Here is a 27,006-nt window from a genome sequence, read left to right on the forward strand (position 1 = left end):
CTTTCTTTTTTAAAGAAGAATAAAGATGAAAGACACATTTTGTCATGCGGATATCTTCAGTAGTTAATTAAATCAATTTGTTAGGCTCTCAAATAATGGTTGAAAGTTTTAGGAGGCAGAGTGTCACAAGAAAGAAAATAATTTTGATTGCTCCCGAAATGAAACTAATCTTTGAATTGATTTTTTTTTTTTTTTTTTTTTTTTTTTTTTTTTTTTTTTTTTTTTTTTTTTTTTTAAATGAATAACTGAGCTGCAAAATGTCAAAATGAATTAGTACTTAAAATGAAATCAGGCAATATTTAATGTTATATGGCAGATTCTAGTTGAAGCCACCTGAATGATTTTTCCTTTATTTTTTCATCATTTAAATTCTGTTCATTTTTATTTTTCTCATCGAATTCAAAAATCATCTGCTGTGAGTATCTTTTAGGCCCTCCTCCAATTATTCGTTATACCTACTGTCTGTCATAAAGCGATCAGTTAATTTTTTTTACAAGTTGGGTTCTGAGAAGGAAGGAAAAACAGGAGTTATGAGTTATTTCCCTGTTGTTGCCTTATGTAAGCTAGCGTAGCACTGATAGACTGTTATAAAAAAACTTCACATTTTTGCTCAGATTGTATGTTTTATAAACCTGAATCTCTGAATGGGCGATCTGTGCTTTTCTCTTTAAAATGTGTTCTTCTTTCTTTTTTAAGGATGAAGGAATATTTCTCAAAATTTCTTTACTGCAATTATCTCTAGTCACTTTTCCTTCAAAAATGATTTCTTAGTGTTTTGATTGGGTTTTTCTTTCCTTTTTCTCTCCTAATTTCAGAAAAATTGTGCAGTATTTCTTCTTTACTTAGAAGGAATCTTCCTTTTTAAAATATTCGTTCCAATGCTCCACAAAATTTGCAGTGAATTTAATTAAGTTAAATTTTAAAATAAGTTTTTAGCAGCGATTAAAAACACTCAGAATGAAGTTCACAAATGAAGTTTGGGGAATGAAGTTTACCCGAACGTTTTGTGAAGTTCTTGAACTCGCAGATTTTTCTTTTGATAGGATAATTCAGTAGTCAAAGAAACATTTCCGTGGTACAATAAGTGGTGTCGAGTACTGGTTTAACAACCTGAATTTTCTTGAATCAGTAATCATCTTCTGTCTCTTGATTTTCATAAATTTTGAAAGCGCACAGCATGATTGTGTTTTTTTCACAATAGACAGCAATAATGAAATTACCTAATCATGTATCTCAATTTTTGAGTCAGTTGCATAAATGAGCTATAATATATGTCTCTAATCTGACAGTAAAATAATTTTGTTGAAAAAAATTCGGAAGTTACCCTAAAATGTAATTTTCATAATTATTCTCATCTCAGCGATAATTTGCAAAGCAATCAATGTTTTTTTTGTTATTGAATTAGGCTTAAACTGAGTAAAATTAAGCTCATTGTTCTTGTTCATTGCCCCTTGTTTGGGGTGTACATCAGTTGAAGAAGGCAGAGAATCGTCTTCGATTCTGAATTCTAAATTCTTTCATCTCAAGATGAATTGTTGGATCCTAAAATCTTGATTTTTCTCTCATAATTCTCAACAGTTTAAATTATTTGCAGAAATGCTTAAAAAATTTTGAAGAGTATCTTATCGTTAATATCTTCAAGAAATATTACCTTTCTGGAATTCAAGGCAGCTATTCTGCTATCCCAAAACATGGGGTCTCAGGGGTACCTATGCATTTCTGCAGTTTCATCATTGATTTATACTTCTAAAATCTGTTCGTTTTTTTCTCTCTTTCCCAAAAATTAGTGGAAACTGTGCGATAATTTTCAATGATTATTTAGAGTTTGTTATGATGCTTTATGATGGTTTAAACCTAAATTATGTTGTTGATTTAACAATTGAAAGAGGACTGTGGATAGAATACTGAAAAATGCGACGCCTGTGTAGTTTTGATATTATGTACCTATTTGACATGATGCTATGCTCTTTATGACCACCTGCGCTTGATAAGTTTTTAAAATCCTACTTTCTATGTACCAATGTCGAGAAAAATGGGAATAAAAAGGGATGTTTTCAGCCTTCTTGTACGCGCTTTCTGAGTAAGATGTGGAGTTGTTGCCACATCTGTTTGGGCGCTGTTTCTCACACTGTTATGTTTTGGAGGAATTTGATTTTTTTTATGTGTTTCGTCTTCTGGGTCTGTAAGGGAACTAAAGTTCTCCTCAATCACCATTGAGATTTGCAACATTTTTAATAGATGTTACTTTTAAAAACACCAAAAAATCAACTTTTTAGCCCCCCTTTTTTTACTTCTGCACTTTGGAAGTTTGATTTGAAAAGCTCATCATGCTCAACAGGCTGCTAGGAATTTCACATAAAATCATGCTTAAATTCAGCCAGCGTCGAATTTCCTGGTATTCTGTACTGAATTCTTCATTGCGTGGTCTTTTGCCAGTCGAAGCTCCACTTATCTGTGACTCCTCATGTATACGTGTTTCCATCTATTTGAATCAAATGTCAATATTTTGTTTTAATCATTTTTGGGAATGAAAGTGTGCTTTTATGAATTATTACATTTTTTTTAAATTATGAAATTTGCATGTCTTCAAGGCTGGAAAAGTAAAAAAGGTCAACAATTTCACCCAAAAATGACATAGATTTCCATGATGAGAAAAAAGTTTTTCCTTGGGCTCAAATTTTCTGTTATAAGGGTGCTCTTAACTGGAAAAGCATAGATACCAGGACCTTCTAAATTTTTCTGAAGAAAAATTTAAAATAAATATTGCATTCCTTATATTCACGAACAACTCAGAATTACCGAACAGAGAAAAGCCCTCAGTCATTCTAACTTGTGTCCGAGGAAAACTGGAACAATGAAGTAATTGACTTATAGAGTCTAGGACACCCCGAAAATTTGTACATAATTTTTAATGGTTAATAGAACCAGTTTGTTTTGTTTTCAATTAATGTGAGCATCTCTTTGAAAAATTTGAAAGTAACTGAAACCTCCATCATATGGACCGAGTTCATCAGAAAGGAACTAACCCACATTTTCGAAAAAATTGAGTTAAGAATGTTTCTGAGTTTCACTAGCCGTATATTTTCTCCTGGCAAAAACTAAAAGTCGAAAAAGAAGAAATTAGTTTGTTCAGAGAGGGGTAAAAGTTCCTTTTCTACACTGAGTCTTATTCAAGAATGAAACTTTAAACCTCTTTTTCTCAGTTTCAACTCAATGTGGGTTGGTTCCTTCCTGATGAACTCGCTCTATATAGAAATCCAAAAATATTATTTTTTTAAACTGGTGCTTACCTTTGCTCTCTGGAAATTGTCCATTTTTACTAGAAAATGGTACTTTTTCAGAGTAGAAAAATTGACTGAGAAAAATAAACAATACTGTCTTCTCTAATCAAGTAAAGCGGGAAAAACCGGTTGGACGTACTTTACGGCCTTGATTTTTTAATTATCTTGGAACTTTTGTTCATGCTGCTCCCTATTCTGTCCTTTCTTTTTTTTCTCAGTAATTTATTATTTATGTATCATTTATCCAATTTTTTGTCCCTACTTTTTAAAAGAATAAAAGTTTTTTTCTTTTATTAATTAGGTTGTTACTTTTTTGTTGCTCCTTTTTGTCCTTTAGTTTATCATTACGCTACATCTTTTTTTTATCATGAATTGCTTTTCTTTTTTTTTGTCTCTGTAGAGGTGTTAATTTAAATTCACATCAGTTTATTTTATTTTAGTATTTTCCTTTTCACTTTTTACATATGGAGTTGTTAGTGAATTTTGGCAAGGATAAGTGGTAATAATCTAACAAAACATCTCTGATAATTTTTTCATCCATCTCTCCGTAAATCGGAGCTCTTCCTGGGGAGGGGGGGGGAGAAGGAGAAAATAGCTGGTAGAAAAGGGAATTAAAGTTTCCTAAAAAGTTGCAAGCTTATTGAGTTATGAAATTCAACCACCCAATTGTATTTACTTATGCACTTTGCTGAAGCATGTCCAATAGGTATTTAGAATTCTTCCAAGCAAGAAAAAACATTTCCATTCATCCCACGATTGAGGAGACAGTTGCACAACTAGCTTTTATGCAAAAATTTTGTTTGTACAAGTTCAAATAATTCATAAATCTTCATGCAACTCTTCTTTGACCAGGATTCAAACCATGAGAGTGTAACTAAAGAAAATCAGTGAATTTTCTAAAAAAAATCGCTGAGTTACCAATAGTTTTAAACTTAAAATGCATTTTTTTCAAGACAATGTTTTCGCACGTGGGTTTCTTCTGCAGCTCCCTCCTCAATTTTAATGACTAAGGAAGAACAAACAAAAATGCTAACTCTTTACAAAATCATTTACCAGTTTATTGTATTCACTCTAAAGGGAGCTAAGTAAGTATGTGAAATTTAATCAAATCAATGGGAAACACAAAGCTAACTTCATGCACAGTGCGTATATTTTACGACAACAAAACTCATAGCAGCTTGAGCAGATTTTAAGTGAGTAAAAGTACTTAATACTATGAAATCCCATTCCTATGAATATCAGTAAATTTATGGTGTGAAATAATGATAAGGAAAGTGAGATTATCTGCTACCTATCCCTATTTTTTCACCTCATAACAACAGATGCGAAGGAACCTATTGGGTTTCTTATGAATGTAGTCAGAGGTTGAGACTATTGAGAGATCACCAAGAAGGAAGGCGTTGGTATTACGCATGATAAGTCAAAATTCATCTAAAACATTAGTACTAACAATAGCTTTAGTGAGTAAAATAGTTTGTTAGTGCACCAATTTCCCTAATTTTGCAATAATACACACTATAATCACATCACAGCTTTGTATCCTGTTTACCCCACGCAACGATTAGCCAGACTGCAGAATGATCTCATCTCAAATTATAAGAATGGTAAAACACAGTGTGAAAGTAAGTAAGAACCTAGTGCGTTAGCAATATTCCTACAGAACTGAACAACTTCTTATACCGTGGAAGTTTGAAACAATTCATAATTTTAGGTCAAAAAAATGTTCACTAAAACAAACATTGTTGTACAAGCCACCATTTTCTGCTTGGTCAGTGTTTTTTACGTAATTCAGAAATTACACTACCTGGCTACAATGCAATACATCTAGCTCCTTTCTGCAAAACTCAGTTCATACCTTTACAATTTTTGAGAACTACAACCAGGTCTCGAAAATCCTCTTTGATTACTCATTAATATGGTCTCTCTCTTTTTTTCCAGATCAATGAGGCGAACATCTCGGGATTGAACCTCAGCTTTATAGACACTAAAGTTTATTTACCAGGAACCTATGGAATGTCTCTTTAAAATTAGAAGATGATCAGTGATTTGATAATTCTCATTAAATTTTTTCTACATACCACTTTCGAGTTTGTCTGTTCTATTAACGTAATGAATAATAAGTTGCACCAAAAATAAAATATTATTATGATATTTTAATAAATAAGTAGCACAGCAAAAATAAGTATAGGACAGCAATACTCTCGCAACTCTACTTAATTTTTTTTTAGAAAAAATTATGTAAGTAGGTATATCCTGAGTTTGTTAAATTGTTCCCACAGTGCATTCGACCATGGCGCTTGTTTTTAGGAAACTCATTTTATATACTTCCCTAACAACGCAGCGAAAGCTTGGAAACAATGACCGAAAAATTGAGGAGGAAGAAACATTTCAGTCTTTAATACTTAGATTTCCTGGCTGCTGACCAGTTTTTTTTTAAACTTTCAAGTGCAATTTTTCCCAGCTAAGCACACACCTTGTTTGCATTCAATGTTGACTTCCTTTGCTATATTTCTTGAGAGAAAATTCCAAAAACATAGAGAACGCATTGAACATAGATGTAGTCCAAATTTTCTGTGGGGGGGGGGGGCGGCGGCAAATGATACTATTTAAAATCAAAAGAAGGCCAGGCCCCCTCTATTAGCTACACCCAGGGCGTTGAATAAAATGCGCAAGAAAATTATAATTTGGTATCTACATTGTTGGATAAGAAAATAAGTAGGTATTCACTCACTTGAATGTAATGAATCTAAACTCTGAATTGCTGTATAATGAGTGTAGACTTCTCGATAGGAATGCTGTTTGCACATACCTATTTACTCTTTATTCCGATCAGACAAATTGCTTTGAGCAAAAGAATGATCTCAACTTATTTACTACTTGGAAAAATCTATTAGATATCCTTATCAAAAAATCTACCTCCATAAATTGGCACATTGAAAGAGCTGAGTTTTTACTCTTTGCCCGCTCTTAAAATTTATTTTCCTGGTAATTTTTAGTTTATTTTCTAAAGGCAGATACACTATTGAAATCTCTCCTGAAATGACCTACAGACTTGTCTAAGAGATTTAATAGGCCTCTAGACAAGCTATTCAATGAGGCACTATGCAATATGCTTTTTTTTAAATTTTATGAGGAAAACGAATTGCATGACAGAAAAACTGTAAGTCAACATCGAAACAAGATAAAAGTTTACAATTAACATGGGCAAAATGATGAAGAGAAAAATGATGTAATTTGTATAATCTAACATATTCATTTGATCTGTATTATAAATACGTACATATCTTGTTTAGAGGCTGATTTCAGAACTTCCCATTTGCATGAATTGTTTTCTCCGTGAGATTTTGAGGAGAAAATAGGAAACTTATTTTTTCAGTTCTGACCTTGTTTTGTCCTTGCCGATAAAAATAATTAAACTTCAAAAATTTCACAGCACAGAAGTAAAAGAAATGTAGCCGAAAAATTCTCAAAAATAAATTTGTATTTTGTACATTGGTAATTTTTCCCTGCACTCAACTTATTTGATCAGTGTATGGTCAAACTACAAATTTTTTCTGATAAAAAAAAGTATGAAGAAATCTCATGAATACAAGTTCACTTCCTTTTTTAGTAAATTTATCAAAAATAAGACTTGCAACATTACTAGGAAAAATACTTACAGCAAAAATATTTAAATAAAGAACATGATTAAAATATGGAAGAGTAGATTCGAAAATAACATAGCTAGAAAGCAGCCTTGTTTAATTTTTAGGTGAAAAATCAAAAGATTTCCTTACCTTGACTCGAAACTGAATCATACACTTTGATAAAATTTAGCGAACAAAGAATTGCACCATTTCTTTGGTGAATTAATATGAAATATGTACAAATGCTACACCTAATGATCATGAATGGAAGTTTACATGGCACATGTTTTAACATTTATAAGTAGCAAATATGATATTTTCCACTGGGGGGATCCTAAGTCCTTTATCACCCTGATAACTTCTTTGCTACTTGTGATATCAAGTGGAGACTTTAGATGAGGCTTTTAGGGAGCGCAAGTCTGCCTTACAAATCAGCATCTTGCTATAAAATGACGACCAGTTAGAGTTTAAAAATGACTGAAAAAAGTATCTCAGAAACCTATGAACGGATTTACTTGAAATTTAAAACCTGGACGTTCAACAAGGTTCAAAAAGACTTAGAGTGACTTCATAACATACCCTAAAAAATTTAATCTTAAATGCAAGTCCTACTTTCTCCATTTAAATTTTTCATGGAAAAACGATGGCACTTTAGTATAGCTCCTACGAAATTTTTAATGGGCCGAATGTGACTAACTTAGACCTGGGAACAACCCCAAAGTTTTAACTTGGCAGCTCAATTAGCAAAAAAGTTACTAGGCCAGTGTGGGACTTGTGACTCACCCTGAATATACCGGGATGGGCAAAAGAAAAGCTTGACACATCATTACTTTTTTATAATTTTGAGTTACAGTGTTCTGGTTTGAGCTGTTGTTCCATGTGCTGGGGAAGAATATTTGGGTGGGAGAAACTCCCTCTCGGGGCTTAGGGGGCACATGTCTTATCAAATCGAGATTTTAATACCGCAATCCCCATATTTTGAGGGATTGTTGGAAAGAGTAAGGAAACTACAGTGTTTGCCAAAAATTGCAAGTCTTTCTCTATTATTGTTGCAAAATAGCGGCCAGTCAAAATTTTATAACGTTCAGTTTTACCGGGCTACCATTTTGAAATAGTGATAGAGAACTGCCATTTTTAAAAAAAAAAACTTGAAGGAGAAAAGGGAGGGAGAGAGGGAGGCACCATGCGTTTAGGGGATATTATGTTGTTCAAACAACCTTATCTCATAATAAGTCGTCGGAAAGAGCACACTTTAAGACTTTTGGCAAACACCCCAGAGCTCTACCTGTCCCCGTTTCAAAACCCTGGCCAGCTACCATTTTGAAAAAGTGTTGAACGCAGACATGCCATTTTTTGCAAGTCTTGTATTTGTTTGCTTCTTCTAACGATGTATCATATGCTGGGGGTTGTCATTTGTAAGGAGTTTTGACTCTCTAAATAAATTTTTTCTTTGATGAATGGAGCTACAGTCCAAACCTAAACGTTGTAACTCAAATATTAAAAAATTATGTTGTTTTGAGTGTATTTTTTTGCCAAAACAGGTATTTGCAGAATCTAAAAACTATGGGTGGGAGGCCCATGTAAGAGCAAAGTTGTCTAACGAGACATTAGAAAAACAAGCTCTTGTATTACCAGTTGTCAAGAAAATCAAATCCAGTTTTCGGAATCTTGCAATCAGAGGAGCTGATCGATATGTTGAGATTTTCAAAAGAGGAAAATAATGCCGATTCTTCATCATAATTTGTTTTTGAAGTCGGCGGCGGAGGAGGGGGATTTTTAGGTTTCAAAACCGATCCTTTAGGAACAATGCAAATTTGCATCTTCGAATCGCATAGTAGTTCTCTTTCTTCATCTGCTGCTGCTGACATTCTTTGTGTGCAAACCTTACTTTTTATTTTATTTAGGAAACCAACATTTTCGACGGCTGGCTTGATGGATTGCTGAGTTTCTAAGATAGTTGATTCTACATTGATGGATGGCTGTTTTGTTGATTCCTTCTTTTTGATTGGGGATCTGATGATTGTGAGTGGCTTTAGGACCTGAAGGTTCACTGCACAGCTCAAGTTTTGTTGACTTTTGCTGAGGCAAGAATGTTGATGATAAATTCCAGAGTGCGGTAAATCCTTGAAAGAAAATTGACTTGATTAGTTCATTAGGACTTCAAATTTTGAAAAATGCATTTTATGCTAAAACTGACTAGTCTTAACACAACCAGTACAGAATGCTGTACTGTTTGTTAAGCTGGACACAATGGGCCAGGGGCACCAATTTTGTTGAAATTTATTTTCTGAAATTTTGGAGTGATCTGAGCTTCTAGGAATTTTCAAGACTTTTTTTAATCCTAATTGACATAGAGACTACGTTTTGAAAATGCTACGAATGGCTCTTGTTTGAAACAATATTTTTGGCCGCATCTAATGATGTAGCCAGATGAGAGAAACAGCATTTTCTTTGACTGCACTCAGCCACAGGCATCGCCTTGCTACGTCGACTTCCCTGTCAGCTTTTGGATTGATTCAATTTTAATTAACTTTTTCCCCTATGAAATGATTTTGTTGAGCTCTTCCATGAACTTTTAGGTTTATTCACAAAACTTCACACAAGTAAAAGCTGTACGACAACCCTGCAGAAGTTCTTTGCCACTGCTCCATGAAGGTGGGTATATTTATTTCAACGTCTTCCCCTGAAGAAACAGTTCATAATCACACTCTGTCTGCACCACTGTGTCTTATAGACCCTTATTCTATTTTTGATAAAACTTGGAAACGTCCTACATGTCATTGCTACTTTTTATGTCTGAACTGTACCTATGTTGGAAAATTACTTTTTTATTTAAAAAAAAGAGTTAGAGACAGGGCCGTCTAGAGGGTTGGATTAACAAGACTATTGTCCAGCAGCCCAGGCTTAGCAGGTTCGATTGGCTTAAAAATGTTTGAGGTGCTGGAGCAATTCACTGATCCATCTTGTAACCTCACAAATAAGCACAATTTCTGCAATTTTATTCAAATTTGGAGGCTTCTTTCTCAGTCTCACAGGTCCCATCAGCCCATTTCCTCTCTCAATCCTTGTCAGTCATGTATGACTGCCTAACCTGAAGGTACTCGTAAGTATTGATGTGAACACAGGCTGCTAGCGGATGCTGGCTGTTCAAAAGGCTTGAAATTACTTAAACAAGATCAAAATTGCACCTCTAATACCTTCGATTTTAACAATTTTCCAAAGAAGGTCTCCCTGACCCCCCTTTCCCGGCTGAAGGACTTCAATTTATTCCAAAGCCCATATTGTGTTTGAGTGGCCTTAGTTAGGGATCACGATGGAATTCGGAAACATAAGTGCAGGCATTTTCAACACAGCGTGTTGTCACTTACCACTTGTTTAAGTAAATTTATCATTCTTCAATTTTTTTTCCTCAGCATTTTCATGTCACATGTCAAGCTTTCATGCATTAAATTTCAGAAAGAATGGATTTTTATGCACATACCTCATCTTCGTAGACAGAGTATTTCAGAACAGCATCCGGATGGATAATGGCATCATCTAGGGCCTGACATTTTTCTTCAGCAGTGAGAGTGTTCCATAAATCTTGATAAGCATCTTTTGTTTCTTCAATGTCAGCACTAATAAGCTTGGCAAGGATATTGATGGAGCGAAAGTAATTGTCACAAGTATCTTGCATCCTAGACAGAGGAAAAATGATGATCAAAGATTGTAATTTCTCTATCTATATTATTCACAATTAAACTTTTTTGCTTCCGGTTGAAGTTGAGAAATATTCTCGAAACTATTTGTACACATACAGAAGAGTGAGACTTTTAATATTTACTGACAGTACATTTTTGCTCAAACCTCTGGAATACAGGAGTAAAATAGAAAAGAGTGTTTATAAAGGTTTGCATTGCACCTCCAGATGGATGAAATTTAATTCTCAAATAGATTTACTGATAAACCGATACCATCAAGACGCAGCCTAAGTATCCCTGACATGAAGACAGGCATGTCACCTTCGCCAGGGACCAAGGGGTTATTTCACTAACTGCAGCTTCTGACTTAAAGTGACCAATGGTTCTTGGCTTACCCAAACCATGGCAGATCTCCAAAATGCACAGAGCACTGGGGACCGCGCCTCTGCGCAGGCATCATTGTTAGCACTGAGATTTAGGACAAAAAGGATCAAAAGTGGCTTCAGCGAAGCACTTTGACTCCATGGTATTTGCACAATTGTGGAGATAGAGAGACGGTGACTTTTGTGGTTCGTACTTACTTGTTAAACTTTAAGGGAAGAACTAGAAGCAGGGTTTCTGACTAGAAGTTGTTCACAGACAGTCAAATGGTCTGGAACACATTATGTGGAGATGAAGGCAAGTTTCAGTCGAATGCAAAGATAACAAAAAGAGTTTGGATCACAACTTCATATCTGATGTCTTAGAGTCTCACGGGACTGAATGGAAAGAGAAAGACATTTGAAGAAAAAATAAAAAATAACTACTCAACAAAAGTTTTAAGTAGAAAAGTCGCTCATAAACTCCTGGGCATTGGCAAATTGAATTGATAGCAGCGAGATGTAAACAAAGCCCCTACTTCTGCATGCTTTTGCCCCCTCCAGTCTTGTTCCCCTCCAACAGCTCCTCGCTGAATGCCTCCCCTCCTCCCCCTTCCCCGTCTTCCGTCTCTCAAGCTCAACTTTGTTTTTGGTTTGGTGCGGTACGACCTCTCATGCGGAATTTTCGCGGAATTTTTCGCGTAATTTCAACTTAGTAACTCTGGCAGATTATTAATTACCCTTCAACATGGGAGTACCTAAGTTTTTCAGGTACATGAGCGAAAGGTATCCATGCCTTAGCGAACTGATCAAGGAGTACGAGGTGAGAATCATCAACTTCATTCCTAACCTAACTTACATACTCGACTTGAGAGGCCTTTTACTTCTCACTACATACTGTCTCAACTGGAACTGAAACTCGAAAAAATAATGATAGTTGGACGGTAGTGCCCTTCCTCTCATCTCTGCTCTTCCCATCTTCATCGTTTTGACCAGCGTTTTAGATTTACCCGCCCATACATTTGTACTTAGAGCCCGCACGCACCATCTAACTGCAATGACAGGAGCCCCAGCTGTTTCTTGTCAATTATGATTGCATGTTACATGCAAATGTACAAGTATCCTTGTTCTTCATGGCTTGTGACAGTATATCTATTCATGGTTCATCTCCGAATTTTGTTATTTTTTGAAAATGTCCTCACTCCATAAACAGCAAGTGCAGGCTAACCATCCTCAATCATTCCATAACAGCCTTTGAAGTAAGTAAATAAACAGTAAAGACGTTTTGAGCGAAGAATTTCAGTGAACTGATGCTCTACCTGGACATGCAGCGCTTGTTTTCAGTTCGGATACATGCGGGTTGTTTTGGAGTGACCCATGTATCTACTGCGACAATAATGTATTTACTCAATGAAGGGAAACCATCAAAACTAGTTTTAGAGCTTGCTCATAGTTTGTTGAGTCAGTAGTCACGTATTTTTTATGTCACCTCTTGTCAATGGGGCTATCTGACTGCATGTATTGATGATGGTTATTCAGAAGCGGACTTTTGTTTTAACATATATTTAGTAAGCCTTAGTTTGACATGAGTAGAACTGGGGAAAGAATGTCACATCAAACAATGTATCAATCAGTGGGCCCACTAGTTAGCATATAATTGCATGCTGAAAGGTAACTTTTGCATTTGTGACACTTGTCTCTTCTTTCCCTAGTTCTACTTAGTCAACAGTTAACAATATTGACGGCCTAAGTCTGCAACCACATATCTCGTTTGTGGTGTTTGAAAATCTCTGCCTCTATATTATTTTTCTAAAGGAGAACAAATTGACATCATTCCTCGAAGTTTTTGCAGAATTTTCTTTGCCCAGAGAAGAAAAATCATGGCAGTTCTAAAGAATTGCTGTTTAAAAAATTAAGTATGACAGGGGAAGTCTGCGATGTCGCAAACCAAGATCGTGGTTACGGACTTACACTTTTGATATATAAATTAAATCAAGGCCTAAAAACAGTTAGTCGGAGAACTTTCCTTCAGTGACCTGAGTACACTGTGTGATGAAAGTGTATTCACGATCTTCCTGTAGAGAAAAAAGAAGGAGGTGTTCGCATTTCGGGCATCTTGGATTCTGTTGATGATGTAGGTCAGTACGGACGGTTTTTATCATCAATTTTCGTGGAAATGGTATCGTTTATGAAAAAGAATCATTCTACTTGAAGTATTTTAAATAATATTTTGAGTTGATCTAAGCCAAAAAACAAAAAACAAAAATGGATGTCATGGTCCGTTTCTCATACTTCAAATTTCAGTTTTTACAGGAATATCAACGCCATATTGTACTGCTTGTCCCACTGGTTAAACAATCCTCAAGATGCAAACTTATTCTTTTTTTTCTGTGTGCAACCTTTCAGTGGTGATCCACCTCCTGATGCTGTACCCTCCTACCCCTTATCCCCCTCTAGCTGGAAACTTGATCCTGCGATCATGATAGGCTGGAAATAAGGAAGGCTGCAGAATTTTTTTTTTTTTTTTTGGGGGGGGGATTTAGCGCAGCAAGTCCGTTGCCTCTTGGGAAGAAAATTTTTGAGTGCCTCTTTTTCTGATTTGGATGCTTTCGGGGAAGAAAGCCATTAAGAATGTGGTTGAATGTGGAGGGAAATAATAGCAAATGTTAAATTTGGGGGAAGGCAAATTATGATAATGGGGGAGGGGGCTAAGTAAGAACTTAATTTCAATAAAAACCCTGGGCAAAACTTCTAATTTTTTTACTTGTGAAGTATGTGTCGAATAAAAGCATCAAAGGGCAGAAAATTATTATTTGATTTGAAAGTTTTATGCCATGTAATACCGAAGGCTTTTTATAACCACATCCTATTTTAAGTGTCACAAAATTAAACATTTCATTTTGGCATGATGCATGGGTCAGAAGTATCATTATTGTCCAAGGAAAAGAACTAAAATTTCCCCAGGATCTGTATTTTAATTGTTGTCATACCTTTTTGGAACAACACCTAACAACTAATGCCAACTTCATTCGAGGGGCTTGGAGGACAAGGCGCTTGATTGCAGTTTTTGAAAAAATTGAGATATTAATGATTTCAAGAAGAACCAGTCTTAATGCATATTCTGTGGAATTTCGCTCCCAAATTCTAATTTTTAAGCATCACAAAGTCAGTTTGAACTTTCTTTCCACCATAAGGATTTAAGTATGGAATTTTGAACCTTCAAACTCGTATTTCTCGAAGTAGCAAAAACTGCACTTATGCGCCTTGTCCTCCACGCCCCTCATTTAATCAACCACCAGACCCCATAGATAAATGACCAGATTTTCTAACATAAACCTCAGGTAGCCGGACATATTTGAATTATTCTTCTTGTCTTTTTTATCTTTAAGATACCGGCATTTGACAACATGTACCTGGATATGAATGGCATAATTCATGTGTGCTCTCACCCAAATGACAACAACCCACATTTTCGAATAACTGAAGACAAGATTTTTCAAGACATTTTTAAATACATTGAGGTAAGTGTTCACCCCTTACAATGGATGTAGGTATCATAGCGATGAAAGAATTTCAAGATCTCAATCTTTTTGTACACTTTTAGACACCTATACCAATTAGTCTTCATTGTTCCTCTTAGATTTTGTTGCCAAGCAACTCAGATTTTCATGACTTCAGCTTTAACATTTGAAAAGCTTTTGAGTGCATATAGCTACTTGCAGCTGTTTTGAGCACACCATCACTCCTCTTGGCAAATTTGTGTGAAAGACGAGCTGTAAATACCTATAAGTCAAATTTCAGCCGAGCGCAAAAGCTCTGTCCTAAGTATCTGGAGGTAACACTGAAAATCTCAAGTCCACAAGTGAGAATTGAGGTGTTTCTAGTTTAGTTTGATATTTACATGTGTCTCCTCTGTTGAGAATTCCCTGCTTGGATTATCTTCTATATTTGAATTTATTTTAATCGAGTAATTACCTACGCCCATGATCTAATATATGTTTGTTTCATCTCAGGTTCTATTTCGACTAATCCAGCCACGAAAATTGTTCTTCATGGCTGTTGATGGAGTTGCTCCCCGAGCAAAAATGAACCATCAGAGAGGACGCAGGTTAGTACTTTTTTTATCACTTATTTTTTTAATGAAGTGTGGTTTAGTGTTGAGCCACCATTAAAATACTGTACTGACGGTACGTAATGCCTGTAATTTCTTCATCTGCTCTTTTACTCTAATCTCAAGAATGTGTCCTCTAGTTTTATATGGACCTCCTTAATTTGCTGGTTTTAATCAACATTTATTTTTTCGAGCACAAGAAAGATTTTTTGGGGAAGCTCATACCAACCATTATTGATTCTTCAATTGATCTGATACCACTCATCTGGACGTTTAATCCAAGAACAATCTGTCAGGTAGATCAAGTTTTTAAAAGAGAGCTGTGCGATTAATTGAACAGTTATCGTAATTGCGATTAATTTTTTAATTGTAATCTTAATGAAAATGAGTAATTAATTGCGATCAATCTAACTTCATGAAATTGTAACATATAGTAAAAGCAGATCCCCGCATTTCCGTCCTCAATGAAGAAGCAATCCACCAACAATAAATTGACTATTTCTAAAATGCATTTTGGGGTCCCCCTTAGTTCACTAGTTTACTTTTGATAGAGATTGACAATAGGTCAAATAAGAAAAACATAATGTTGGCAGACAGGAATTATGTTTATGGACATACCTCAGCCTGAATTTTATGAGAATATTTTTCTCATCTTGTGCTCTATTACTCTTGTTTTCTGTGTTTTTGTAGTTAAATGTAGAAAATTAGAAACGAGTTCAGTCAGAAATGTAGTTTATCTTGGCGGAAAGGATCTTTTAAATGAAAACAATTATTCAACTTTACTAAAAATATTTTGAAGTTTTTGGAAGTATTATTCATGAATCCATGATACACTATAACTTCGTTTTTGGGCACAAATGCCACGAACAATGAAACTGACAAAATTCCATTGTATTTTTTTTTATTTTTCTTCATTGATCGTTTATGCAATCAATGTCTTTCATTGTAATCAATTGCACAGCTTCAGTTTCACTGTCTTTTTTTTTTTTTTTTTTTTTTTTTCATTTTAGTGGATTCCTGGATATAAGTAGTATTGAAAAGTGCTTTGAAAATTTATTTTGCTGTCGTTTAATATAAAGATGCTCATTTTTAGCTGTCTTAATGCTATTTCTAACTGTTTTACCATTCAACAGATTTCGCTCTGCAAAAGACGCGGAAAATTCCGAAAAACTGGCAAAAAGTAAAGGGGAAGTCCTTCCTGAAGAAAAAAGGTTTGATTCGAACTGTATAACCCCAGGCACAAACTTCATGGTTAAATTACAAAAACAGTTACAGATCTTTGTTAATCGGAAGATCAGTGAAGACAAAATGTGGAGAAAGATTAAAATAATCCTTTCAGGACATGAGGTACGTCAGCTATTAACAGCTCCCTACAGTTTTAGTCTTTACTATTTCATTTTTTTTTGGGGGGGGGGGGGGGTCAAATCATAGGTGATGATTAAATATTAAAATAATAATTTGTATGATATAAGAGTAATGGTAGGCTCATCAACTGTACTAAAATGGCAACCACCAAAAGGTAAGATAAAATGGTCAACTGAACTTGTCTTAAACTTGGTGGAAGTCTTGATTTTTCCTCATTCTAGACATGTTCAAGCATATTTTTGCCAATTTTCATGGCAGTGGGTGAATGAGAGCCCCTGAAAAATAAGAAAAAAATGAAATAAAAAGTGGCCTCTAATGGCCGTCTTAGATCATCCTTGGTGAGCTTTTGATAGAATACACTGCGCAACAAAGATTCCATCCCATAAATCAAACCACTTTTTTTCAATATCTGGGTGCTTAAAAAGTACGATACTCGCCTATTACTTTCAGAATAATTGTTAAGTACACAGGACGCTGTCATCTTGAATTTTGCAAATTTGAGAAATGCCGTGATCGGATTTTTGTAAATATCTCGAAACAGCTTGTAGATTCTGGTTGATAAATTACTAATTTGTTCATTTTTTTTTTGTTTAGTGTCCTGGAGAGGGTGAACACAAAATTATGGATTATATCCGCTACATGAAATCACAAAAAAATTATGATCCCAATACTAGGCACTGTATTTATGGTTTAGATGCTGATTTAATCATGTTGGGACTATGTACTCATGAGCCTTATTTTTCACTTCTTCGTGAAGAGGTAATTTTTATTATTTTTTCTTCTCTCTAATTCTTCAGTCTTCAAGACCCCAAGGTTACAGGAATAGGTTAGCTATATCAGCCAGAAGTTACTCAACTGAATCAGAAATTTTTGAAACTGTGAATACTTGTTGGTTCAGGTTAAAAAAGACCACAAATATTTTGTTTTAATTTTTCAAGCTGTATGCTAGATCGCAGCGAGTACTATGTGACTCCAACATACGGGGAAATATACTGTCAGTAGTAATTTAAAAAAAAAATGATATAAAGTATTTTGAAATGATTATGCTACAGGGGTAAACAAAGAAAGAATTTTAGCTCTTGATATCAGTACTTCAGAGCCAAACGATACCTAACTCACACTATTGAAAAAAATCTAGTGGCATTTTGTAGTTCTCCAACAACAGTGATTTGTGAGTGTGTATGTGGGTGTAAAAATGTATTATGTCCTTAGTTTTGCTTGATACCAGACTTTTCGTTACAAAATTATTTTCACGAAAGAAGAAAATCCTTACAACCCCAGTTTTTCAATTTTTTTTTTATTTTTAAAGGTAGCAATTTCCTCAGTTTGACAATTTGTGCATGATGATTTTATTACAATTTGCAGGTAAAATTTGGAAAACAGAACAATATGCGGGTTGTTTCAGCTGAAGAGATTAAATTTTATCTTCTACATTTATCTGTGATGAGAGATTATCTCGACTTAGAGTTTCAAGATTTGAAAAAAAGGTTGTCATTCCCTTATGATCTAGAATGTATAATTAATGACTGGGTAAGTGTTTTTCAAACTTTTTTCTTAATATACCTCCTTTCTCCTCTATTTTCTATTTCTCTCAGTTTCTGTCCTCTTTGATTTACAAATTTCTTAAAAAGTTTGAATCTACCACTGTATCGATAGCCAAAGTGCAAAACCATGTTCATGTCCTTGGTTCGAAAACTACTGATCTCTATTGCAACATTTTCGCTCTTTCTGAAATTGTTTCCTTGGTAAAAAGATAACCAATGAAGTTATACTTTAATAGAAGTACATTTTTTCTTTTGAGAAAGAAATATGAAAGGACCATTTCTGTGAAACATACATGTAGGTGATATTCGGTTCAAAAATAAGATTGTAAAAAGGAAAACTGAAATTTCACAACCGAATCAGGCATTTTCTAAAGCAAATCATTCATCTGGCTCTCTTGTAAATTGGCACCAATATTTCAGTGTCATGAGTCAATTAAGATCATAACTACTACTTACGACTACTGCTTAACTCTTGTATCAAAGCAGTAGCCAATAGTCTGAACAGATTTTGTTACTTATTATGTACTGTATTTGTATTTTTTTATTTCTCATATCTGTAATCTTCTCTCTCCACAGGTCTTGATGGGATTTTTAGTGGGGAATGATTTCATACCCCACTTACCTAACTTTCACATTGCAAATGGTGCTCTTCCACTTTTATATAATGCATATATTGAAGTTTTACCAACTTTAGATGGTATGTTTTAATTATTAATTTCTAAACTTGCTGTATGTAGGTATAGCAGAATAGCTGGCCACTTTTTTTTTTTTTTTTTTTATTATTATTATTATTATTACTATTCTTTATTGCTATTTGCATTATTGACTGCTTTCGGCTTATTTTCTTACACCGCTTGTCATTTAGAAAGGCTTCTGGAGTCAAAAGAGCTCCTTTGTTTTTTTTTGACTTGTCAAATGCATTGACATCTTAAAATCCTTGAAAAGTTAGAGCAATGTCATTTTCTTTGTCACCTTGTAAGATTTAACAATCTTAACTTATGAAAGTATCGTTCCAATTTATACATTTACTTTTTCAAATCATATTCCTGCCCAAAATTTGTCTACAGTTCGAGAATTTTTTTCATATTTTAACTATTTTTCTCCAGGTTACCTGAATGAAGAAGGGAAATTGAACCTGAGGCGGTTTGAAAGGTTTCTGAAAAAATTGTCAGAGTTTGATGAGGATAATTTCCGGGAAAAAACTGCCGATTTGAAATTCCTAGAGGGGAAACGTTTAAGATCCTTGCAGGCTTTTAATCCTGATGAAGTAAGTCTTGCCCTCTCTAATCAGAGCAACTTTTTCTAGCATCATTGCATTATTTAATTTTTTTAACTACTTGTGCCATTTTTTATCTGTCTTTAGTAAATTGGCTTACCTTGTATTATAGCTCTAGTCATGTGCCTAACTCACAGGTTGATTTCTAGGCCTCATGTCCAAATATCGCTCAAGTAATAATTAGTCTCCACATCCCTCAGTCTTCCTGTGGTAAATTTATATCAATATTTATATCAATGTAGTCCTAAATTCTAAAAAAAAAAAAAAGAATATCAGTGTGAGATGTTAAATCTGCGGTTCTTGAACTGCGTTAGGGGTGCATGCTGTGAATGTCCTAACCTAGATGAACAAGCTAAACTTTGCTACTATCCCTAATTTTAATTTTCCTTTTTTTTCGTGTTTTGCCAATTTTTCAGTTAGATGATGGATCTCCTGATGAGCTAGAATTGCCCAATGACCCGGAACTCTCAGCATTGATTAAAGAAACAAACGACCTGGTGAGCATTTTGGACACTTACTGTTGATCGGATTCAAATAGCTAATTAAAAGCTCTTATTATTGACATAACTGTTAGGTTGAGGGTTTGAGGTCAATAACCCTTTAGGAGGCCTGGATTTAAAATTCAAGATATGCTTAGTTTTCTTTTTTCTCCTTTTACTTTGCAATACTTATACTTAAGCAGGTATAAAGAAAATACATATTACATTTATCAATTGCGTACTTTTTTGTTGAATTCTTGTAATATTCAAGTTTGCATTGAGGATTCATTTGTCTAATTTGTAGAACTGAGTTTTAGGAAATTTTAGATATTACTTGTCGCAAATATTCAGTCCATTCACCCTAGTCTGGCCTTTCATACTATACCTCTATCATTGATAGAAGAAAATGGATATTCACTTCAAGCTACGAGGAGTCTCTTTGGCATTCATCTTAATTTAAGTGAAAAAAGATTTTCATTGGATCGTATTAGTATAAAGTTTTTGACACTAAGTTGACCATTGATTTCAAATTGATCTTTTCAATGTTTTTTAGGACTCAGAAGACATGGATGAAGACGCAATCTTTGGTGCGGAATTCTATGCTGATAAAAAAGACTACTACAAAAGTAAAATGGGTATTGACATGAATGAGTAAGTTCAACTCGTTTTTTTGCTCTGCACTCCTGCATAGTTACAGATTCTCGTGACAATTATAGCCTCTAATGTAAATACAGGGCGTTTTAATTAATTCAAAGTAAATTTTTCTCTAGTTTTTCATCAAACTTGGCACGTATTATGAAATGTTTACTTTTTTATCACAAAATCAATTAAACGGTTCATTTAAAGCTAGGCAATACCGCTAAAAGTCAAGTTTCAAAAGGGATGAAAAAACTTTATATATTTGACAATTCTTCATTTTTCTGTTCGAAGATTTACATTGTTTCACAAACAATCTGTAATAACACCACAGTCACTAAAGGAGAGTCGGAGAAAGTGGGTAAAAAAAAAAGTTTTGGTATTTTGTTGAATAATCCCCTCTTTCACAAAACAACTCAATGCTACCATTTTTCCAGTATTATGACAGTTAAATAACACGTGTGTTCAATGAAAATATATGCCCTTCTTCAAATAACCTGTTCGATCATTAAAGTATTGGATGATTATAATTTTACATGAGAAAATAACTTTATGTGGAAGAGCCTAATGTACATCAGAATAAATAAATTAAAAAAAAAAAGAGAAGCATTTACGTGTTGAAGTGTCCAATGCACCTCTGATACAATCTCATTCAGTCATTCACTTTTAATTACTTTATCTTTGTTCACAGAGAAACAATCAGGCATCAAGCTGCTGTCTATATTGAAGCTATTCAGTGGAACCTCCATTATTATTATGACGGGTGTCGCTCATGGTCTTGGTTTTACCCTTACCACTATGCCCCTTATGTGTCAGACATCACGAATTTCGCTGATCTCAAGTTAGACTTCAACTTAAGCAAGCCGTTTTTACCGTTTGAACAGCTACTAGCTGTGCTTCCTCCAGCAAGGTGAGTTTTTATTCAAGATATACTAAACTTCAAACTGATTTTGGAAAGGACAAGGCTCCCAAGTTATGGGAAATGTGGCCGCTGTGGAATGGGCTGGTTTTTTCGTGTGCCGTAGTATACTACTACCCTGCTACTGGCTATGAGAGGAACATGAAACAAATCACTTCTTCAAGCATTTGTGGCTGAAAGCTTGCAGATGCTTGAAATGCCTGAACGTTGAAATGCTTGAAATTTCGGATTCTTCAAGACTGTAACTTGTCAATATTACATTAAAATGAAATGAAACATTACCAAAAAGTTGGAATTGTAACTTGTGCCTTTTTGGGCAGTGCGCACCGGGTATAAATGAATCAATTTTTTCTCTTTTTGAAAGGTTTTTTCTTAACCCTACAGCACAAATTAAGCTTGGGGCTAACTTGAAAAAGTCATTTTTCAAAATTGAGCTACACCATAACCATGGCACTTTCTTGAATCTTAGCACCGGTTCAATGTCAGCAAAACAAGAAAAGAGGGAAGTTCCTCATTTTCGATTCTAATCTTTAATCACCTTATCTATTTCAAGTATCATTCCATTAATATCTGACTCGTTTGTTATTCTATTTCTTAAACTTTCATTTTTCAATCATGATTTTATCTGATCTTTCAGTAAGGAACTACTGCCTGTTCCGTATCAGCGATTAATGACGGAAGAACGATCTCCTATCATTGAATACTATCCGGATGATTTTGATACTGATCTGAATGGCAAGAAGCAAGACTGGGAAGCCGTAGTTTTATTACCTTTCATCGAAGAGGTAATTTTACTGTCCCTCATTTAAAATTGTTTTGTTCCCAGGTTTTTTTGCAGTATGGCTGATGAAAAAAACTACTCTTTTTTTGTCTGTGATAAGTCATAAGTATGTGAGGAGGCATCTTGAAACAAAGTGAACAAAGTCTATTTTGAGGAAAAAAAGTGAGTTAGCTACAGCACTTTAGAGGATTTTTATGACCCTTTTTTTTTTTTTTTTTTTTTTTTTTTTTTTTTTTTTTTTTTTTAAGCTGCTTTGTTAGAACTTTTATTGATACTTTTAGGTATGATAAACATTGTTGCCCCTCTGATGTGAGGGTGTATCTCAATTTCCATGTAAGTCTTGCTTTACATATGATCTCATGCCTCCTGGGGCCCATGCGAAAATTGAGATATGCTCTTACGCCAGAAAAGCGACAAAATTATCTCAGCGTTTCCAATGTTCTAAAAAATCTAAAGATTTTAAAATCTTCATTTTTTTATCTTTAAAATTCATTTTATCTTTAAAATTCAAATTGTGGCTAAATTATTTTGACACTGCAAATGTTCTGTAAATTGTTTCATTAAAACTTTATGAACTTTGAATGATTTTTAATCAAAAATATTCCTATCAGATTTCATCCATCCCAAATTATTTTGGTTTCTCAGGAAAGGCTGAAATCTGCAATGGCATCTTGTGCTGACGAATTAACTCGTGATGAAGTTGCCCGCAATTCTCATGGACCCATGTACATTTATTCATATTCCAAATCAGGTAAGATCTAGGTATGCTTAAGGACATAGTTAGTCCTAAAGGACCAATCCGAAAAAAAAAAAATTAAAAAAAAAAAAAAAGAGATCGTGGGCGCAATTTTTATTGAATCCATAGTTTTTATTACATATAGTCTGCAATATGGATTTTTCTTTTTTCAAATTCTTTGACAGACGTTTTCATCTACTGTGTTGACTACCATATTTTGTTATAATAAGGTAACACGATATGTTCTGATCCAATTGAGATAATCTGTTCATCAGAACTGTTCAACTGATTAAGGGCCAACTTTTCAGTGAAGCAGTTTTTGTTCAGTTGAGTCAGAAAACAGGATTTTGTGATTTTTACAGATTTCTCTCTGTTGTCCTGAGGAAAATTTCTTGCTAAAGCTATTTTTTTGTTGTGCTTTTAGTGTTTCCTCTGTTTGTCTTTGACAGGCATAAAGTTGGATTGAAACTTGACAAGTTATACAGTGGGCAACCGCGCACCCTAGGGCAGAGTGAAAAACACTTTTCTTCAAAATTATTTGACAGCTGTAGCAGAAAATTTGCGTTAGATTTCGTAATCCACTTCGAACACATCTTTACATCCATAGAATCAAAATTTCCAAAAAAAATGTCTGATTCAGAACACTTTTTTGCCGGAAAGATGTAGTGAAAACAACTACCTACCTGTTAAATGTGTTTATTCATATTGCATTAAATTGATTTGTTTTCTCTATCTCAGATTCATCAGTTCCTGAGAATTACAATGGACCTTTGAAACCTGGTGTACACGTTGATGTTGTCTATAGGGAGGATCTTTTTGTGAAACCTAGAAAACTAGTGAAAGGCCTGTGTAAAGGCGTAAATTTAGGAGCATACATGTTCGGGTTTCCAAATTTACGGCACATAAATTTCAAAGTAAGTACATTCAGCTGTTTCTATCATTGGTTTCATGTCTGAAACAGAACTGTCTCTACCTGTGGGTAAAAAATTTTCATTGATTTTTTAGTATCTCTTCAAAAGAGTATGTCTTAAAGTTATACACAGTTTTGTGAAGAGCATTCTATAAATATTTACTTACATTTTTTTTCCAACCATAAAACCAAGTTTTGGTTACATAATCATGTTAATATTTCAAAGGACCCCGCACACTACTGGGAGGTTCACCATAACGGATCCTTAATTTTTTTATGGCATTCGATTCTCCTCAAGATGCTGATCAAAAGTTATCATTGCGTCAACTTTCTATGATGCACCGTTTTCGCAAAAAATGGCCAAGAAGATTCTAATATTTGGCGATGAAGAGCCAGAAAGATTCCTCATTTCAGCACTCGAGTAAACGGTTGGCTGTGTGTCAACAAGGAAATTAGGGGAACTCCAGCACCAAACGGCAGTCTTATCTCGGATTCCACACGCTGTTTTATTCGACCATTCGAATCAGTTTCTCTCTCTCTCCCGCTGTATTCACCCCTTCCCCATGTCTCTAAATCGAATGCTTTGTTCTTTTTGATTCATTTTCGCCGAATAATTGAATCTTCTCGGCCATTTTTTGTGAAAACGGTGCATCGTAGAAAGTTGGTGCAATGATAACTTTTGATCTTGAGGAGAATCAAATGCCATAAAAAAATTAAGGATCCCTCATGGTGCACTTTCCCAAAAGAGGTGTGCAGGGTTCTTTTAATTTAATATTCCTACCATGAAAAGAAGTTTCAGTCTTGTGGGAATTTTATCATTATCTAGTTAACCTCGTATTTAATCCTAATTTTCTTCACATGCTCTTTATGCATTAGATTTTTAAAGAAGTGAATTCTTGTAGTTTTAATTTTAAAAATGTCTCATCTTTTTTCTCAGGCAACTCTAGAAAAATCAAAAGTTATGGTTTTTGAACAACCTTCTCGATACGAAAGCATGATTCTTAATATTCAGCCGCAGGAAGAAATTAAGTTGTCTGAATTAGCATCACAAATATTAAACAAAATTGTGTATGTGGATTGGCCTTTTCTCTGTCCTGCCAAGTAAGTCATTTCAGTCCTCCTGGGTTTTCCTTTCTCCCTTTTTCTAGTTTTAATCATTGCCTCTCTTAGTTTTCTCATAAATTCATGAAAAGTAACGGGGAGGAGTAAAACAATCAATTATGAGCACTGAATTATCAGAAAGCTACCAAATGTTGGCACTTTTGAAACTAAGTAAGGTACATTTTCTGTTGTTTATCCTATGAATTTATGAGAAAAAATGTCTCCTCTTTAGATATGAAGCAATATTTATCAGTTTAAAAACTCAACGATGTAGTTAATCACACAGACTTATATAATAAAGAATATTAAAGCTGTTCGATTAATCATACGTTAATTGTAATCTCGATCAATTTTTTTAATGTTTACGTAATTGATTAATTGCAATTGAGTAGATCAATTTAACTTCATAAAATCTCAATTTTCCATCGTGTTTTGAATTTGAAATTCCTGCCGCATTTGTTAGAATTTGTGTCACTTCTACACTAGTGCACTGAGAGCCTATAGCGGTAAAAAATTGCAAAGAACAAATTGACAATCCGGGGCGTGTGCCACGTTTTTATGTCCATGATGAAGATTTTTTAGATACTTTTAAGAGGAGAGGTCAGCAGTATATTATATGGAAAAAAAAAAGAATTAATTTCTGTTGGGCGGACAGACATACTCTGGCGCAATTTTTGTGAGTTTGTTATTATTATTGACTTTTATTCTGACTCGCTCTTGTCTCTTGTAATGTATGTGTAAATTTTATGGTCAACCTTTGAAGAGAAAAGAATACAAAAATAATGAAAGAACACTTTCAGCTTTTTGAAGTCTTTAGAAAAAGTTTTCTAGAATTCTAATATTTTGTAACTTAGTCACAAAAGCCCTCAAAAAAATGAAGATCACAAAATTTTATAATTATAAATTTTTTTTCTTGATGTTAGTCGTAATTGTAATTTCACTTAATTTTTTCATGAGAAGTCTGTCTATTTATGCAGTAGTTAAGTTATAAAAGACGAAGTCTAAGATGATTTATTTGTTTATGTTTTAGAGTTTCTCAAGTTCTCTCTGAAGAAGAAAAATATATTTTGGAATCGGATGGGAAAATCGTCTCGCAGAAGATGACAAAATCGGACCTTGAAGCTATGCAACTTTGCGTTAGTACTGTTGAAACAAGGTACTTGAAAATTGATACCATTTCCTCTGTCAATTCAATCTCTTCAAGGGATGTGTGCTTTGAAAGCAAGCAGTTGCCTCTGGATGTATTCACCCCTCAAACTATCCTGATGATCAATTTTTTTCGTTGTTTCCCTGTTTCGTTGTTTATCAAGTTGTTCAATAGTGAACGCATATGGCGTTAGGATCGCAAGTTGTGTGATGCCTCGCGTCATGTTCATGACAGAGACATTCATATGCCATCTAGGATTTTAGCAGGATACTAAGCTGCACTTACTGACAAAGTGTGATCTGCTGATGAGGTCGAAAAAGACCCAAACTGGTATAAATCTCTCAGCATGACTCCAGCTTAGTATTCCAATGCATTTGCCTGAGCTGAACACTTTCTTTCCTCATTCATGCACTGAAACTCATTAGAGTTCATTTTGCGACTGTAATTCCAATTTTTAGATTTTTTTACTTTGATTTCCTTGCAGAGTAGTGTCTACCAGCTTTATTCCACCATCCCCTAACAGTGTTCAAGTCACATTTTCAAGTTTTTTTGTTCGTGTGTTCCATCTTCTGTTGAGCAAATTTTTACATTTTAATCTATGTAATATCAATGTATATGCAAATAGTTTAAAACAATTTTTTTGGAATATTTGTTAAATTACTCCTATATATGTGGAATTGGCTATTAGGAGAAATTGTAAGCGCTCAGCAGATAGGAAGAGCTGTTTTATTTCAACCCTCCCCAAGATTTCTAGAACAGTAGTACCTTGTGGCAATTAAATTAATGTAAAAGTCATACGCAAGAGGATTGAAGAGTTCCTCACATTTACGGAAAAATTAGCATATAATATCACCAATAATGCAATCAATATCAATCAACGGAGGAAGTAAACAACTTTCCTGAAATTAACCTTGCTGCGACTAGTGTAAATTTCTCATGTTTAACTGTGAATTGAATCGCAGCATGCTTTTTTTACCCAACAATTTTTATTTTATTCAGGGATAGTAAGAAGTGTGCTGGATTGTTTGATTTTTCAATATTGTAAATAGATTCAA

The 27,006-nt window shown here is 34.4% G+C and overlaps 3 protein-coding genes across 5 annotated transcripts in view; 2 read left to right on the forward strand and 1 right to left on the reverse strand.

The window, feature by feature from the left end:
* Nhe3 (Na[+]/H[+] hydrogen exchanger 3) overlaps positions 1 to 5,361 on the forward strand; it is a 31,156-nt gene extending 25,795 nt beyond the window's left edge. For all 3 annotated transcript variants that reach the window (XM_019062687.2, XM_019062688.2, XM_019062690.2), the window contains one exon: positions 5,220 to 5,361. In XM_019062687.2, the coding sequence (XP_018918232.1) occupies positions 5,220 to 5,306 (87 nt within the window). In that variant the 3' untranslated portion in view covers positions 5,307 to 5,361. The remainder of the gene's footprint in view (positions 1 to 5,219) is intronic.
* A 1,381-nt stretch (positions 5,362 to 6,742) lies between these two features.
* LOC109044775 (uncharacterized) lies at positions 6,743 to 11,461 on the reverse strand. Its single transcript, XM_019062692.2, has 3 exons — positions 11,169 to 11,461; positions 10,389 to 10,584; positions 6,743 to 9,030 (listed from the first exon to the last, which is right to left on the reverse strand). Exons 2-3 carry the CDS (start codon positions 10,581 to 10,583, stop codon positions 8,536 to 8,538), a joined length of 690 nt encoding a protein of 229 aa, XP_018918237.2. The 5' UTR covers position 10,584; positions 11,169 to 11,461; the 3' UTR covers positions 6,743 to 8,535.
* A 179-nt stretch (positions 11,462 to 11,640) lies between these two features.
* Positions 11,641 to 27,006, forward strand: part of pcm (5'-3' exoribonuclease pacman) — a 42,049-nt gene continuing 26,683 nt past the window's right edge. The window contains exons 1-16 of the mRNA XM_019062709.2: positions 11,641 to 11,769; positions 14,336 to 14,467; positions 14,960 to 15,054; positions 16,191 to 16,404; positions 17,017 to 17,181; positions 17,788 to 17,952; positions 18,543 to 18,663; positions 19,073 to 19,233; positions 19,659 to 19,739; positions 20,275 to 20,372; positions 21,049 to 21,267; positions 21,914 to 22,061; positions 22,703 to 22,808; positions 23,532 to 23,707; positions 24,641 to 24,804; positions 25,835 to 25,960. Coding sequence (XP_018918254.2) covers positions 11,695 to 11,769; positions 14,336 to 14,467; positions 14,960 to 15,054; positions 16,191 to 16,404; positions 17,017 to 17,181; positions 17,788 to 17,952; positions 18,543 to 18,663; positions 19,073 to 19,233; positions 19,659 to 19,739; positions 20,275 to 20,372; positions 21,049 to 21,267; positions 21,914 to 22,061; positions 22,703 to 22,808; positions 23,532 to 23,707; positions 24,641 to 24,804; positions 25,835 to 25,960 — 2,246 coding nt within the window. The 5' untranslated portion in view covers positions 11,641 to 11,694. The remainder of the gene's footprint in view (positions 11,770 to 14,335; positions 14,468 to 14,959; positions 15,055 to 16,190; positions 16,405 to 17,016; positions 17,182 to 17,787; positions 17,953 to 18,542; positions 18,664 to 19,072; positions 19,234 to 19,658; positions 19,740 to 20,274; positions 20,373 to 21,048; positions 21,268 to 21,913; positions 22,062 to 22,702; positions 22,809 to 23,531; positions 23,708 to 24,640; positions 24,805 to 25,834; positions 25,961 to 27,006) is intronic.

The sequence above is a fragment of the Bemisia tabaci genome, chromosome 1 (genome assembly GCF_918797505.1).
Source record: "Bemisia tabaci chromosome 1, PGI_BMITA_v3".
Taxonomy (NCBI): domain Eukaryota; kingdom Metazoa; phylum Arthropoda; class Insecta; order Hemiptera; family Aleyrodidae; genus Bemisia; species Bemisia tabaci.